Source organism: Myxocyprinus asiaticus, chromosome 43 (genome assembly GCF_019703515.2).
Source record: "Myxocyprinus asiaticus isolate MX2 ecotype Aquarium Trade chromosome 43, UBuf_Myxa_2, whole genome shotgun sequence".
Lineage (NCBI taxonomy): Eukaryota > Metazoa > Chordata > Actinopteri > Cypriniformes > Catostomidae > Myxocyprinus > Myxocyprinus asiaticus.
Window position 1 is genome coordinate 18,876,150 of NC_059386.1, and position 18,284 is coordinate 18,894,433.

General features: G+C 36.0%; 1 protein-coding gene across 2 annotated transcripts; it reads right to left on the minus strand.

Annotated features, from left to right (window-relative positions):
* Window positions 1-526: 526 nt before the first annotated feature.
* On the minus strand, window positions 527-11,687 carry LOC127433560 (stomatin-like). 2 transcript variants are annotated; one of them, XM_051685595.1, is made up of 7 exons: window positions 11,595-11,660; window positions 8,781-8,884; window positions 8,415-8,487; window positions 8,012-8,094; window positions 7,234-7,437; window positions 6,603-6,737; window positions 527-1,155 (listed from the first exon to the last, which is right to left on the minus strand). In XM_051685595.1, the coding sequence occupies exons 1-7, from the start codon at window positions 11,620-11,622 to the stop codon at window positions 967-969; spliced, it is 816 nt and encodes a 271-aa protein (XP_051541555.1). In that variant the 5' UTR covers window positions 11,623-11,660; the 3' UTR covers window positions 527-966. The 2 variants fall into 2 exon arrangements, with proteins under 2 accessions (XP_051541555.1, XP_051541554.1); XM_051685594.1 differs by having other exon boundaries at window positions 532-1,155; window positions 11,568-11,687.
* Window positions 11,688-18,284: the final 6,597 nt, after the last annotated feature.

The window sequence follows — 18,284 nt, forward strand, 5'->3', positions numbered from 1 at the left end:
TTTGTGATGTAATGCTGCACATAAACTATTGAGTAGGAGTCCACTGTGAAACATCACTGTGGGATTTGGAAAAGGGCACATCAGGGTACATTGTGGCTACAAAAGGGTTGCTTATAAGAACCTTTGTGACTCCTAATATGACAAAAAGATGCCCTGCATTCTTGTGGATACTACGGACAGTTGCAAGCGAAAGCTACAAGACCACAAGTCCACATCAAGTGCTTGATTTGGGACGCTTTATTGTGCTAACTGATTGGCACAAAAGTGCTGCCCTCTGGTGCAATGTTTCAGAACAACACTCTGAATGGAGTGGTAATTTACAATTCTCAGGAACTCTGATCTGATCTTAGACATTTCCTTCTTGCTTTCTAAATGAATTATTCTACTGATCGTTTTCTCAACAACAACTAAATAAAGATGAGCCTTATTTAAGACAGCCATGTCATTTTCATAAGTGAAAATGACTAAGAACACATTTAAAAAGTAACATTTTACAAATGTTTTGTTAATGTAGATTTTAATGCAGTTCATGCAAATGTACATTTATTTTTAAGGATTATAAATTAGCATTTAGGCATTGGCTTACAGTGGGGTCCAAAAGGGAGGCATACCAAATATTAAGGAATTCTAAATTCATGTTATTTTTCAGGTAGATTGTTAAATTGTTATCGTGATTTGCTGATAATATAATCTGCAAAAAAAAAAAAAAAAAAAAAAAAAAGATAGAAAAATGAAAAGTTTTCAGTTAGGGCCTTTTGAACCCCAGTGCATGTTCTGAAATATATGACATTCATGTATATATATATAAAATCATTTGTAAACCTTAACTCTTTCATATTATACATAAATTACAACATTCCTTCAACATGGCACATAAGGAAATCATTTAAAATTTCTAAAAAAAATTGTTAAACTGCTTTTGCATACATTTGTATACTTTGTAAATACACAAAAATGTTTCTGCAATCATTTCTTTATGAATTGGCTTATCATGTCCATGGGCAGAGGGAAGATAATGGTGGAGTTCTTCTCAGCTGCAATGGTGCTGAGGGTTTGGAGGTATCTCAGCTGAAGACCGGATGGAGACTCTGCAATCACGAGAGATGCTTCCTTAAGAGCCCTGGATGCATTCATCTCTCCCTCTGCTGCGATGACCTGCATTATCACAAACCAGAATCTATTAGTGTATGTCATTACACATAGAGCCAGTGCAAACCAGTTCATATTCCAATATACAGTGGGGTCTAAAAATCTGTGATTTTTATTCAAATCTGGGAATAAACAAAGTGTTAAGATTTTGACAAATTGAAGAAAGAAAAGTTATGGCCTAAAATGAAGGAAAAATAATTAATTATAATAGTTTTAGGTCACTTATCAAATTAAATATTTCCTCTTCATTTTAGGCCATAACTTTGTGTATAAGATAACTGGAACAACTGATTATGGTGTATGAATAGCTATTATAATAAAGGGAAAAAATATAAAGGGTAAAAAAAGTGATATGTTACAAGTGTTGTTGAATGAATGCATATATGAGGAGTCAACAGGGCAGTTAAAAGATAGGTTTACACATCCCTTGTCAAATATGTTGAACGATCATTTTTTTAATATATATACATATAAACACAGACAGACACACAAACACATACATACAGTATATACATACATATATACATGCACATATGCACACACGTGCATATATACATACAGTATACATACACATATATACTGTACATACACTTACATTCACATATATACATACATATATATACTCACTTATGCAGTATTGCCCCAAAGACAATATCTCATGAACAGAATAATACCAGCATCCCCAGGAAACAAATTAGCAGCTGAGCCCACACACTCAATCCCGCCCAGATTGCCCCAGCATGGTTGATGGTCGCTGCTTTTTCTGTGATAGCTGTGCCTGAGCCCCTTGCCTTTGTTCATACAAGTATTGCAATTTCCTTTTTTCCCTGGTTATCCAGCTTTCCCAGCACATCTCTGTGCCCACCCACCAGTGGCCACATGATGTAGAGATCCAGCTTTGATACTCAGGAATTTTGGAATACAATTGAAGTTCTTCCCAACAGTATATAGTGTCAAGACCCAGCTCCCATACTCTGGGCAACTGAGGGACCCATACAAAAAAAGAAAAAAGAAATGCAGAACTCATCGACCCCCGAGGAGGCGAACTATTTACAACTACAATAATTATGTTGGCTTCGTCACAGTTATTCTACAAACTTAGTCCATAAACCAAGTGCAACATTTCTAACTTGAACTCCTCCTAGCCCTTTTAAGCTATATCAACCAAACTCTGCACAGGCCTTCAGACTGTTCTGGAATAGTATGCTGTGTCTTTTCTAATTGATCTGACTTACAGTTTTGCACAGCCAATTATCAAAAATGGGCAAAATCTCATAGACTTACATCGATGGTATGTTCAAATGGGCCAATGGAATACTCGTTAATTCAAACTTAAAATTTAAATGAATACAAACCCACAAAAGGCCTATCTATATATCTAGCTAGCTAGCTAGTTAGCTAGCTACCTAGCTTGTCTTACTGTAATGTCTGTGAATCCATCAAACTTCAAACTAGTTCACCCAAAATTGAAAATTCAGTCATTCTTTTCTGTGTTGTTATAACCCTATATGACTTTCTTACTTTTTCTTAACACAAAGGGAGAAATTGTGAATAAATGTTGTGCTCAGTGATGTCATACAATGGCAGTTTATAGTGACCACCTCTTCAAGCTTCAAAAGGATGCAGAAGTATAATTCAGAAGTCTAATAAATTATTCAATGAGACCAGAGCTGGGCAGTAACGCACTACATTTACTCTGATACATTTACTTGAGTAACGTTTTGGGGAAGAAATTTACTTTTAGAGTAGGTTTAAAAGTGGGTACTTTTTACTCTCACTCAAGTAAATTTCTAATGAAAAAAATGTACACATTACACTGTCGTTACATTACTGGTTTTCATTTTAATTAATGTGTAATTTATTGAAAGATTATTGAATGGGACTTTTACGACAGCGGAAGTTAACAGCTGCACGCGCTGTCACAGACTGTCACACAAGCCGAGTCCATCACTGCTGCAGCATCAAGCTCTTCAAACAAAGTGAAACACTTTCTTCACTCTGCACAGTGAAAAAAGAACAGTTTCGTCATGCAATGCCTTCACTTAACACCAAGACAAGTGGATATTTCAAGATTAAAATCTCAGCTTCAATTTAAGGCAGCACATTGAGGTAAGTTGTGGCTCTAATGCTAATGCTGGTTTTTCTGTGACATGTTGATGGTAATATTCAGGGTGATTCTGTAACTGGGCTCTTATGACATCAGTTTTTAAGTGTACATTTTTAAATCAGTGCAGCAATATATCAGTGCGCTTTGTTCTGCATCCCTCATGTCATGAGCAGTATTTACGCATTTACTGGAAACTATCGCAGCTACTTCGGTCTGATTAACTGTATAAATCCATGAAAACATCCAAGTTAAGTGTAAATGCCTTTTGCTCTGCCGTTCGCATGATTGACAACTGGAGCACGAACAGACAGCATTTCTGCGCGTGCACAATGAGGGGCGGCAGGCACGCGTATGAGAGATGTGTGGGCGTGAGGCGAACATATGGCAAAGAGAGTGGCTGTGTCTGAAATCATTCACTCATATACTATTTCCTATATAGTGAATGGCAGTGAGTGCACTATATCTCATCAGTGAGTGAATGAAATGAGTGAGTGAATTCGGACGCTGACGTATACACCGAGCGTTGGAGCTCTGGAGCTGTCACAGAAACAATGTGACATATGAACTTTTAAAATACTTGGGCCTCACTTGTTATTCTTATGAAATAATATATTAATACAATAACTCTTCATTCTGTTTGTCATTTTTTATATATATGTTAATATAAAGAGTAAACACATTTTATCCAATGTAGATTATTGTATTTATTTGTTATACTTTAGTATCTTTAAACTCCAATACAAGATGGGTAGTGTTCCTGGGCGCATAGTGCCTCATCCGACCAAATTATCAGAACCTACATGTTATAACCGAATATTTAAATCATCCACAGAATTATCATTTCCACTGTGTGCAGTCTCCTGAGTTAAAATAATATCACCTCAGTGAATTATTTAGTAAATAAAGATTCTGTATAAATATAAAGAGTACATTTTAAAATGTATCTGTATGTTTTGCCTCTCTGTATGTTATGTTAATCAAGTAATGATTTGTCAAAAAGCAATTTAATACATTCAGCATGAAATAAAATATTGCAGGAGGGAAGGAAGCAGTAAACTTCCAGCTCGTAAGTCTTCGCCACTGTGGATTATGGGCAATTAACCGTCATTGAGTGTACGTCGAATGTACATTCGAAATTAGAGTGCACTGTGGGTAAGAATTGAGTGAACAAATGTAGTGAACAAGTGGCTCACTCAGAATTCAGACACTCCTACAAAATGGCGGACACCCGAAATAGTGCACTATATAGTAGATATGGGGAGGTTTCAGACACAGCGAGTGCTCCGCGACCATGGTTGGTGCCCTACACAGGCTGCATACTCTACATTTAGAGAGTGGCGGTACTGCTGTACAGAACTAATGATCTAAATTCTTTAGACACTGAAAAATGAAACTACACTGAAATAAGAATCCACGCAGGACTTTAAAAGCTATGAAATAGGCATTAATAAAATGTGATCTTGCTTTGGTATATATTTCAGCATTATGTATAATGTCTGTGGGACATTTTCACCTTAATAATTACTAGAAACATTTCCAAACCTATCTTCTTATTGACAAATTCATCCAGATCTGACAAGAGCCCTTAAGGAATAGTTTACCCAAAAATGAAAATTCTCTCATCATTTACTCATCCTCATGCCATCTCAGATGTGTATGACTTTCTTTCATCTGCTGAACACAAATGAAGATTTTTAGAAGAATTTCTCAGCTCTTTTTGTCCATACAATGCAAGTGAATGGGTGCCAACATTTTAAAGCTAAAAAAAATTCTAATCAATCAGCATAAAAGTAATCCATAAGACTCCAGTGGTTAAATCAATATCTTCAGAAGCAATATGATAGATGTGGGTGAGAAACAGAGAAACAGATCACTTCTTCTTGTGTTTTTGGTGATTCACATTCTTCTCTGCATATTACCCCCTGCTGGGTAGGGAGAAGAATGTCTAGCAAAAAATTACAAATATTGATCTGTTTCTCACCCACACCTATCATATCACTTCGGAAGACATGGATTTAATTACTGGAGTCTTATGGATTACATTTATGCTGCCTTTATGTGCTTTTTGGAGCATCAAAAATTTGCCACCCATTCACTTGCATTGTATGCACCTACTGAGCTGAGATATTCTTCTAAAAATCTTAATTTGTGTTCTGTAGAAGAAAGGAAGTCATACACATATGGGATGGCATGAGGGTGACTAAGTGATGATAATATTTCATTTTTGGGTGAACTATCCCTTTAAAGTGATAGCTCAGCCATAATTTAATATTCTGAAATCATTTCCCAACCCTCATGTTGTTCTAAACCCATGTGACCTTCTGTATTCTGTGGAACACAAAATATGTTAGACAGAATGTTAGAGACTGACAGTCTCGGTCACCATTCACTTTCAAAATATAGAGGAAAAAACACATTCACTGAAATTAAATAGTGGCAAACATTCTGTCTAATATCTCCTTATTGTGTTGCATGGAAGAAAGAAAGTCATACGGGTTTGGAACAACATAATTTTGAATGATGACAGAATTTCCATTAATAATAATAATACAAATAATTCTGTAATACATGTTAAATGTGTATTATGTAATGGAATATAGGGGAGTTAACGTCCATTATGTCATTTGTGAAGGTAACGAGTTACTCACTACTTGAGTACTCTTTTAATTGGATACTTTCTTACTGTGGGACTGTGGCTGCCTGTAGCCTCCTCTATGTTTCTGTTTGATTTCCGAGTACTCCATTAAAGATGATTAGATTTCTGAATAATACTTTTGCATTCTTTTGAAACTTGAAGAGATGGTCACCATAAACTGCCACTGTATGACATCACTGAGCAAAAATTGTTTTCATAATTTCTCCCTTTGTGTTAAGAAAAAGAAAGAAAGTCATATAGGGTTATAACAACACAGGGGCGAGTAAACAATGACTGAATTTTCATTTTTGGGTTAACTAATCCTTTAAGACTAGTTTAAACTTTCAGACAAGGCTTTGTCAAGCTAATATCAATGTTTGTCTTAAAAAGGGTTATTTTTACACATCTAGTCTTTTTAATCAAATAGTTATGCTGATCATTCAATTTGTAATATATATATATATATATATATATATATATATATATATATATATATATATATATATATATATATATTAATAATAATTAAAAGCAAAATGGAAGGATTTTCACTGATCTCAGACTTTTGGACCCCACTGTACATGTAAGAATTAAACATTTCAGGTCATCTGGCTGTTTTTTCTTAGGCGTACTACTTTATCATAATTATGCAGGCAAAGTCTAAATGAAGAGTATTAGGAAATGAGGCACGTGTGTGGATGTGATGCCCACCTTCGCTCTAGCCTCCCGTGCTGCCTCAGCCTCAGCTGCCATTGCTCTCTGCAGCTGTAGAGGCAATTTGACATCTTTAATTTCCACCCGCTCCACCTTAATACCCCACGAGTCTGTAGCTTCATCCAGAGTCATCTGCAGAGTCAACAGAGGCATTATGGGTCAAATCAAGGGGTCAAGGTTTGGCTTGTTAGCATGGTCCAGTAAGAAACTGATGGTAATTACACCATTCTGTGGGCAAAATGCATCTTTTTCTTGACATCCATTCATAATTGCATCAATGTAAAAAGAATACAGTAAATTCTACTTTTGCAAGCAACATATCCATCGTAAGTATTAAATTATATTATAGTGTAGGTTTAACGAGTGCACAATTTCTTTTGGAGATGCCCTTAAAAGTGTACAAAGCCTTTGACGTCACAGTTTAGGACAGTCGCTAGTGAAGGGCTTGGGACTGTGCGTGCTCTTGTGGTCCCATCACCTATCAGGAGTGTATTACAAAATGCATTGAAATGAAAAAAATTACTGAAAACCTAACTTGTTGGTTTCGAATATGCTGAGCCGGTCATATGCAAAGTTTGGCATCATGGATTATAAAGCATTTACAACATCCTCTCGTCTTTGCACTCACCTGCATGCTCTGTGAGATGCCCTCTCGGTCAGACAGGACCTCAGACAGGTTTTTGGTGCCCAGTACATTCCTCAGGGTGGTCTGGGCCAATAGACGAGTGGAATAATCAGCATTGGTCACATTTGCCACAGAGGCAATGGGGTCATTTACACGGAAGTACACCACGCCATCCACAGAAACAGTCACTGAGTCTTTTGTCAAGATCTAAAAACAGATAAAAGAAAATGAGGCATACTAACCTTTTCTGTGTGAAGGTATAGCCAATTTTACAACTTTATTGCCTTGACGATGTAATGCCATAAACCCTAAAACCCTACAACAACCATAAAAATAATGATTTATAAAACTTTACAGCTCAAATAATACATGAGTTTCACAGAATAATTAATGTAAGTGATAAATGTAAGTATATAAAATTACAAGCTTCACATTTCCGCCTTTACACCCTCTGAAAATTCACTTCCATTGTAAGTGCCCCACTGTTGCTTTTTTCAAAGAAAAGGACGGATGAGTCAGAATCATTTTTTTTTTTTTTTTTTGCGGTAATGCCACAAATGCTGTTGATTGAGCTTAACTTGTATTGATCCTGGAATATTCCTTTAATGGATTTAAAATGTTAAAAAAATGATGATAAAATGTTCAAAATGATGTTAACATTGGGTATAGAGTAGTGTGGAAAGAATTTGGTGATTAACAAGATATTCTGCATTTGCACTTCATATTAAACATCATATCATAAGGGACACTACAGTAGGTGAGTACAGTATCTTTTCTATACCTCTTGAGGAGGGATGTCAAATGAGATGGTTCTCAGATCCACCTTGATGAAGGAGTCTGTGCAAGGGATGATGAAGAAGATTCCTAGACACAGGTGACATTTTGGAATTATCTTTGGAAGTTCATGATCTGTTTCATGAACCCCCAGTAATCAAAACAAACAAATACAACCCCCCCCCACCCCCAATATTTATACCATGATCAATGGAAACATGTAAATGCTTCATGTTGCAACCCCTCCAATGTTCAAGCCAAATCTACGCCCTTGTTACATATCAGTGGAATGCCCATGCCTAATATTGATTTTAGGATTAAAGCTGGAGTTTCACCAGTGCTTGTTCCTCTCTGGCCTATCTAAGACTTGAAAGACTGATAGCTGGATATTAAATGTTGTTCTTGCTTACCTGGTCCTTTGGGTTTTCGGGCTGTTATCCGTCCCAGTCTAAATATAACTGCACGTTCATATTCTTTCACAATCTATAACACAGTAACAAAGCACTTAAGGTGGGTTACAACACCATTACAACACCTTCAGGAGTAAAACATTCAGGGTTTGGAAGTAACTCCCAGTTAAAGACAATTAAATTATTATAATCTTGTATACAGTTGTAATATTACAACAAAAGGACAAAAAAAAAAAAAAAAAGGATAATAATTACTAACAAACATCACCCAGACTACATATTTATTTTGTTTGTTGGCATTTACCATATGTGGTTACTCAGTAGCCTATACCATTGTTCTGTGCCAGGCTCTATTGTGCTTCATACCTTGATGCTTATGAAAACGCTGATTGGAAAGATCAATATACAGAAAAACGCTGAGATGATCACAATGAACCACCCACAGCAGCCCAGACCCTTCTTACTGTCACCTGAAAGTACAGAAAACAGTGTCATTCTCACAAACTGCTAACATGATAACATGTGGTGGAGGCACTAAGATATGTTGTTGTGTTCTTACAGACTGACTACGTTTACATGGACACCAGAAAGCGGCTTATTGCAAGAATACAGCGATCCCTGTATGCATTGTATAAGCGGCACTCTTTACTCCCGTATACATGCGGCTCAGTCAGTAAGCAGATTTCCCTATAGCAAAGAAATTTCCCTGCGATAAATTACACTACATCTTCAAAACGACCACATTTGTCTTGTATGGATATTGTATGGTACAATTTGTTTTATGGCAGAGAATGGTACAAGCATGAGGATTCTCCTTAGTCAAAGTATGATAAAGTTGACCACACAACTGGTTTAGTTTGCAAGTGTTCAACTTTCAAATTTCCCTATTTTAGTTTCCTAACATTAGCTTATCCCTAACATTAACCTTAACCCATACTTACAGTTAATCTGTGAACCATGCCTTATCTTTTATCCTTAACACTGAGTATTTGTTAAGCAATTTGGTGTCAGAAAGTTAACAATGAGGGTTAAGGTAATCACATACATACTATGACATCATAAAACACTATTACTCTCAAGAAATAAAGTCATTACCCTTACTTAATTGAATTTGAGAAAGTTTTTCAAGAAATTTAATTTCTTTTTACAGGGTCTTCTACTTCCAGAAGAACATGAAAACGTTCACTAGGCAGTGTTATAAGATTAAAGAGTGGCTCAAAAAAAAAAAAATTAGAAACAGGAAGACAAAAGGGTCCTACAAGAAGGCTGGGGGCCCTCATAGTCACAGGGCCCTGTTGAGGTGCCCTTGTATAAGCTGTGGGGCCCACATATTTAAGCATATTCAAACATTTGTTTTCAAAGTTGATGGGCCGTGAGACCTTGCAGACCAGGCCTGGTCTTCACTGGACCTCCAGTAGCTCAGACAAACACCAGATGTTTCACCTAGGAGAACCCTTTCTCTCCATCATAAATCAGCTCTAATGTTGGCTCATTAATAGCTGTGCTGGTGGGTTTGTGTATGTATGTGAACATTGGCCAAAAACCCTTTAATGTTTGCTCTAACCACATGAGTATATGTAAGTGTGATGGACAAGGCTATAATTTGTTAATGTACTCCACACACCCAAAGGTTTAAGACCAAGGCCATATATTATACTTGTTTATGACCTGAGAGATATGCACCCATTTCATGTGTTTACATTTTCTACAATTCCACTTACCAAGTTCATGTGTTGTGTTAAACAATAAAATTCATGGCAATGACAGTACTGTGTATTGTACAATACACACAGTGCAATAAATTGTTTGTGTCAAAACATCCATTTTGTATATAGCTGAATTATTACGCAATAATAAGAAGAATCCTGATAATAGTTCACAAGATTTCACACAATAAGTGCATATTGTACTGTTTTGTATGCAGTACAGTACTGTAAAGTGTATGTACATGTTAGTATTCTATACATTAACTTTAGTTAATGAATTACATATTATGAACTAAAAATGAAAAACTGTCTTACAGCATTTATTATTCTTGGTTAATGTTAATTTATAAATACTGTATATGATTTTATTGTTCATTCAGTTTTAGATCATTATGCCTTAACTAATGTAGGCTATACAACTTACCATCATATTTGTATTAATGTACAGTATCCAACTTTTAATGTTAAACATACATTAGCTTACAGTATGTTGAAATAAACCTGCAGTAACACTTTACAATAAGGTTGTATCCATTGACATTAACTACATTAGTTACCATGAACTAACAATGAACAATAGTTTTCAGTACTTATTACAGTAATATTGGTTAATGTTAATTTCATCATAAACATTAAAAGTTATATGTGTAAACAGTATATAATGCATTATAAACATTAACTATTCATGAACAATTGTATTTTTTTTAATTAACATTAACCAAGATTATTAACTGCTGTTAAAATATATTGTTAGTACATGATAAGCATTTACTAATGTTAACAAATAGAACCTTACTGTAAAGCGTGTCCATAAATGCAGTAAAAGTATCGCTCATTGTTATTTCATGATAACTATTGCGATAACTAGTGTTAATGTACAAACTTATTGTAAAGGGTTACTATAATCCCTTATTGTTCTACATCTTCAGATATAATTTCTCAAATGAGGATAAAGTTCAGCCTTCAAAACCACAAAATATTGAACTGCAAGGTACTGACATATTTTGTCTTGTTGTTTTTTTTTACTTTTAACTGCTTCCTTTTATTGCAACAGGCTGCATTTAACACTGAACACTTTAGAGTGGATATTCCCAAAAGCTCCATTAACTTCTCCAGTGTGTTGTGTTGCCATTATCTGCTTGCTCCATGATTCTGTATAAACAAGATCTGCTGGTACTAAGAATAGAAGCCATGTGACTTGATACAGTATATGTATCTCTCTCTCTCTCTCTCTCTCTCTCTCTCTCTCTCTCTCTCCTCTCACAAGTACAGTGATTTACAGATTTGTAGAAGTGACTGCTTTGCAAACCAAACAAAAAATGCAAAGTATCAAACTGATTATGTCTCCATTGAGAGAAACCCATGAGATATTCAAGTCCTGTTTTTAAAGAGCCAAGAGAGGGGCAGAAAGAGAAAGAAAGCAAGAACAATAGTCATATCATCTTACTGATTAGGTCTTGCTTGCACTGGGTACCTCGCTCCATGTCAGCTTCCATCTCCATGTGGTGTGGGGCTACACAGGACTTGCAGAACAGCACTGGCTTTGTGAGACACTGTGAGGGAGAGATCTATTTGTACTTCTAAAGTACTTCCTCTGAAGGGTGTGGTCTTATCTACAGTGCAATTTAATGATCATTTACAGACACTAATGATCTCGTGACACCACACACTGTGCAATATCAAGCTGTACAAGATGGTCATTCATGAAACAGTTATGATTGTTTTGGTTCTTTAATTTTTGGTTAAGATGCTTCATTTTACAGTTATTATGCCAGTCTTCCTCTCCCTATTAGCATTTGACTGTGGTTTCCAACCACTGTTTTTTTTAAATGTATTTCCTTTCTTTAGTGTGTTTCTGAAACCAATAAATCAGCAAACTTGTAATACAGCCAGGTCTTTACTGCAAGTAACTCACAATAAGCATTTCATTTTTATTATTTCAACCTTCCATACTGGTGTTGCATGAGTTAAAACATACTGTAAATCACAATATTTCTGTTATGGGGTTTTAATGGGGCTAAAATGTGTTTAAAATTCCATGTATTATCATTTATAACATACTGTATATATATATATATATACAGGTGCATCTCAATAAATTAGAATGTCGTGGAAAAGTTCATTTATTTCAGTAATTCAACTCAAATTGTGAAACTCGTGTATTAAATAAATTCAATGCACACAGACTGAAGTAGTTTAAGTCTTTGGTTCTTTTAATTGTGATGATTTTGGCTCACATTTAACAAAAACCCACCAATTCACTATCTCAAAAAATTAGAATACATCATAAGACCAATAAAAAAAAAACATTTTTAGTGAATTGTTGGCCTTCTGGAAAGTATGCTCATTTACTGTATATGTACTCAATACTTGGTAGGGGCTCCTTTTGCTTTAATTACTGCCTCAATTCGGCATGGCATGGAGGTGATCAGTTTGTGGCACTGCTGAGGTGGTATGGAAGCCCAGGTTTGTTTGACAGTGGCCTTCAGCTCATCTGCATTTTTTGGTCTCTTGTTTCTCATTTTCCTCTTGACAATACCCCATAGATTCTCTATGGGGTTCAGGTCTGGTGAGTTTGCTGGCCAGTCAAGCACACCAACACCATGGTCATTTAACCAACTTTTGGTGCTTTTGGCAGTGTGGGCAGGTGCCAAATCCTGCTGGAAAATGAAATCAGCATCTTTAAAAAGCTGGTCAGCAGAAGGAAGCATGAAGTGCTCCAAAATTTCTTGGTAAATGGGTGCAGTGACTTTGCTTTTCAAAAAACACAATGGACCAACACCAGCAGATGACATTGCACCCCAAATCATCACAGACTGTGGAAACTAAACACTGGACTTCAAGCAACTTGGGCTATGAGCTTCTCCACCCTTCCTCCAGACTCTAGGACCTTGGTTTCCAAATGAAATACAAAACTTGCTCTCATCTGAAAAGAGGACTTTGGACCACTGGGCAACAGTCCAGTTCTTCTTCTCCTTAGCCCAGATAAGACGCCTCTGACGTTGTCTGTGGTTCAGGAGTGGCTTAACAAGAGGAATACGACAACTGTAGCCAAATTCCTTGACACGTCTGTGTGTGGTGGCTCTTGATGCCTTGACCCCAGCCTCAGTCCATTCCTTGTGAAGTTCACCCAAATTCTTGAATCGATTTTGCTTGACAATCCTCATAAGGCTGCGGTTCTCTCGGTTGGTTGTGCATCTTTTTCTTCCACACTTTTTCCTTCCACTCAACTTTCTGTTAACATGCTTGGATACAGCACTCTGTGAACAGCCAGCTTCTTTGGCAATGAATGTTTGTGGCTTACCCTCCTTGTGAAGGGTGTCAGTGATTGTCTTTTGGACAACTGTCAGATCAGCAGTTTTCCCCATGATTGTGTAGTCTAGTGAACCAAACTGAGAGACCATTTTGAAGGCTCAGGAAACCTTTGCAGGTGTTTTGAGTTGATTAGCTGATTGGCATGTCACCATATTCTAATTTTTTGAGATAGTGAATTGGTGGGTTTTTGTTAAATGTGAGCCAAAATCATCACAATTAAAAGAACCAAAGACTTAAACTACTTCAGTCTGTGTGCATTGAATTTATTTAATACACGAGTTTCACAATTTGAGTTGAAGTACTGAAATAAATGAACTTTTCCACGACATTCTAATTTATTGAGATGCACCTGTATATATATATATATATACACACACACACACACAGTACTGTGCAAAAGTTTTAGGCACTTGTGAAAAATGTCTTCAAAAATAATGAAATAAATAGTTTTCATTTATCACTTAATGTCATTCAAAGTCCAGTAAACATAAAAAAGCTAAATCAATATTCGGTGTGACCACCTTTGCCTTTAAAACAGCACCAATTCTCCTAGGTACTCCTGGACACAGTTTTTCTTGGTTGTTGGCAGATAGAATGTTCCAAGCTTCTTGGAGAATTCGCCACAGTTCTTCTATCTGTTTAGGCTGTCTCAATTGCTTCTGTCTCTATATGTAATCTCAAACAGACACGATGTTCAGTGGGGGGCTTTGTGGGGGCCATGACATCTGTTGCAGGGCTCCCTGTTCTTCTTTTCTAATCTTATTTATTTGCAAAATAATGTTTGGGAGTCTAACATTTATATTTCCTATTGACACACTAAAGCTGAAGATATAAATAACCATCTTAAGACAAATGCTTTTGTGAAACATCTTTTGTGCCTAAGACTTTTGCACAGTACTGTATATACAGTGCATTCAGAAAGTATTCAGACCCCCTTCATTTTTTGTTGCAGCCTTCTGCTAAAATACTTTCAATTATTTATTTTTTCATATCAATCTACAATCCATACCCCATAATGGCAAAGCAAAAAACATATTTTTGATAACTGCAAATTTATTAAAAAGAAAAAACTGAAATATCACATTTACATAAGTATTCAGACCCTTTGCTGTGACACTTGAAATTTAGTTCAAGTGCATCCAATTTCTCTGGCTCATCTTTGAGATGAATCTACACTTTGACTGGAGTACACCTGTGGAAAATTGTATTGATTGGACATGATTTGGAAAGACACACCTGTCTATATAAGGTCTCACAGCTGAAAATGCATATCAGAGCAAAAACCAAGCCATGAGGTCAAAGGAACTGCCTGCAGCACTCAGAGACAGATTGTGTCGGGGCACAGATCTGGGGAAGGCTACAAAAAATTTCGGCTGCATTGAAGGTTCCCAAGAGTACAGTGGCCTCCATAAATCTTAAATGGAAGAAGTTTGGAACAACCAGGACTCTTCCTAGAGCTGGCCACCCAGCCAAACTGAGCAATCATGGGAGAAGGGCCTTGGTAAGAGAGGTGACCATGAACCCGATTGTCACTCTGGTTGAGCTCCAGAGATCATGTATGGAGATGGGAGAAACTTGCAGAAGGACAGCCATCACCGCAGCACTCCACCGATCTGGGCTTTATGGCAGAGTGGCCAGACGGAAGCCTCTCCTCATTGAAAGACACATAAAAAAGCACCTAAATGACTCTCAGACTGTGAGAAAGAAGATTCTCTGAAGATTGAACTGTTTGGCCTCAATTCCAAGTGTCATGTCTGGAGGAAACACGCTCATCACCTGCGCAATATCAGCCCAACGGTGAAGCATGGTGGTGGTATCATCATGCTGTGGGGGTGTTTTTCAGCAGCAGGGACTGGTCAGGGTTGAAGGAAAGCTGAACGCAGCAAAATACAGAGATATCCTTAATGAAAACCTGGTCCAGAGTGCTCAGGACCTCAGAATGGGTCGAAGGGTCACCTTCCAACAGGACAATGACCCTAAGCACACAGCCAAGACAACACAAGAGTGGCTTAGGGACAACTCTGTGAATGTCCTTGAGTGGCTCAATCAGAGTCAAGACTTGAACCCAATTGAACATCTCTGGAGAGACCTGAAAATGTTTGTCCACCGACAGTCCCCATCCAACCTGACAGTGCTTCAAAGGATCTGCAGAGAAGAATGGCAGAAAATCCCCAAATCCAGGTGTGCAAAGCTTGTTGCATCATACCAAAAAAGACTTGAGGCAGTAATCGCTGCCAAAGGTGCTTCAACTAAGTACTGAGTTAAGGGTCTGAATACTTATGTCAATGTAATATTTCAGTTTTTTCTTTTTAATAAATTTGCAAAGTTATCAAAAATCTGGTTTTTGCTTTGTCATTATGGGGTATGGAGTGTAGATGTGGAAAAAACAATTAAGCATTTTAGCATAAGGCTGTAACATAACAAAATGTGAAAAAATGAAGGAGTCTGAATACTGTCTGAATGCACTGTATACTGTATATATAGTTATAATAACAGGGGTTTTAAGGCAGAACAGGGACTCCCAGTTACATTAAAATAATTATTTAGCCATACATTACATTGTAATTTTAATCTGAATGTGGGAAGGGCGATTATTCATTTAGCTGACCTTTAGCTTTGATTGAAGTTAATCTACTATTGCATTATTAAAAGCATAATTGAAAACAAATTTTCTTTGTGTTTTCATATATAAAACACAAACATTTGATAAAAATTTGTTTGAGATCAAACAATAACAGATAATTTGTTAACCCCCTTTAATGCATACCTCAGGTCTTTAGTGTCCCAGTACCTCATCCATTTTTTGGAGTTATGCCCACACCTATTTAGTATTCCCCAACCTTTCTATTCTAAATAATAATAATAATAAAAATTGCAAAAATTTATTTTTTATAACTGCTAGTTAACAAAAGTGTATAGAGCTGTTCAACTTCAAGTCCAAAAACCTGGAAGAGAATTCACCATGTGTTCCCTCTGGATTTTCCAATAGGTTTTTATAATGGGGTTTTTGAACTAATGAGTAAAATAAGCTCTGAGGTAAAAGGTCGTAAAGTATGTTTGTTCTACAACATAAATTGCACACAGTCATACCTCAAATGTGAATTATGGAGTCTAATTCAATACGGCTTCAAAAGTGCCTTAGAAAATACTTGTGTAACTTAAGTGTAGCTTATGTGTTATGTGTAGCTCAATACATGTTTGACAGCCAGTTGTGTCTCATGAAATTTCAGTGTGGAAATAATGAATCCTGTTCTAGATTTGTTGTATCATCTATTTGATATATGAAAAATAAAACATCAAAATATATCAGAATATATTATATTGTATTATTTTCTAATTCTCTTGAAAATTCTACACTTTTTGGGCATTTTGTAGATAGGTATACATGCCGGGTCTCTAAAGACCCGATTATGTAATAGTGTTTGGTGAAACATCCATAAATTAAAAGGTTTAATTCATATTTTGTGTAATCTGTGTCAAGTAATGGGAGGAACTTCATTCATGTACTTCATATGAGAACTCATTAGTATTGCGAAATGCTGCATGAAAGTGAATGAAAGGTCAAGTGGAAACCATTGGTAATGGCTGGAGTCTCATGTCTCTTACGTCACTGGGAGTAAAGTGGAGATTACCACTTATAACTGACATTTTATGAGTTTATGATATATAATATAAATATATATATATATATATATATATATATATATATATATATATATATATATAACTGCTCAACATCAGCAAATACATCTATATTGAATTTCTGTTGTGATCTGTGAAAAAAAAAAAAAAAAAAAGAGAATTTCACTATCAAGGGAAGCATCTGTATTAAAACATCCATCAATACTTCCAATATGTCAGCCTATTGGTGATAAATTACCAAATAAATATCACTACCCCAAATCAAATATAGTGATTATGCATATACGTGCTTATATAACTAAGTAGGAAGCTAAAATACACTGAAATTAAGCTTTAAAATAATTGTATTAAATTTTACAAACTACAGTACTGTGCACTTAGGCACATAAGATGTTTCACAAAAACATTTGTCTTAAGATGGTTATTTATATCTTAAGCTTTAGTGTGTCAATAGGAAATATACATTTTAAACTCCCAAATATTCCTTTTGCAAACAGATGTCATGGCCCCCACAAAGCCCCCCACTGAACATCGAGTCAGTTTGGGATTACAAGAAGAGACAGAAGCAATTGAGACAGCCTAAATAGATAGAAGAACTTTGGTGAATTCTCCAAGAAGCGTGGAACATCCTATCTGCCAACAACCAAGAAAAACTGTATCCAGGTGTACCTAGAAGTATTGGTGCTGTTTTGAAGGCAAAGGTGGTCACACCAAATATCAATTTAGCTTTTTTTTTTTTATGTTTACTGGACTTTGTATGATGTTAATTGATAAATGAAAACTATTTATGGCATTATTTTTGAAGACTTTTGCACAGTACTGTACATTTACAATTATTTAAAATTGTAGTAATGTAAAATCTCAGCATGAATATGTCCTTGCCTTTAGGCAAGTCAAAACTAAAAAAAAGCATGATGCTCTTGACATTTTATGACCACTCAGCTGCAGACATCAACAAATAACCAGATACATTTTACACTGATCAAATTTAAGCAGATAATAAATCCAGAACAGGAACCATGATAGCAATCTACTTGTATAATGTAATTCAAATTCTTTCTACAAATGGTACTACATCCGTCTTATTTCAGAATGTTGCTGTGGGTAATGTGATAATTCTGGAAAGTCCTAAACTTGCTGGTTAGCAATGGTTAACCAGAAATTCAGAATTAAGTCAAAGCACACAAGTATAAGAAAAGATCTTTTA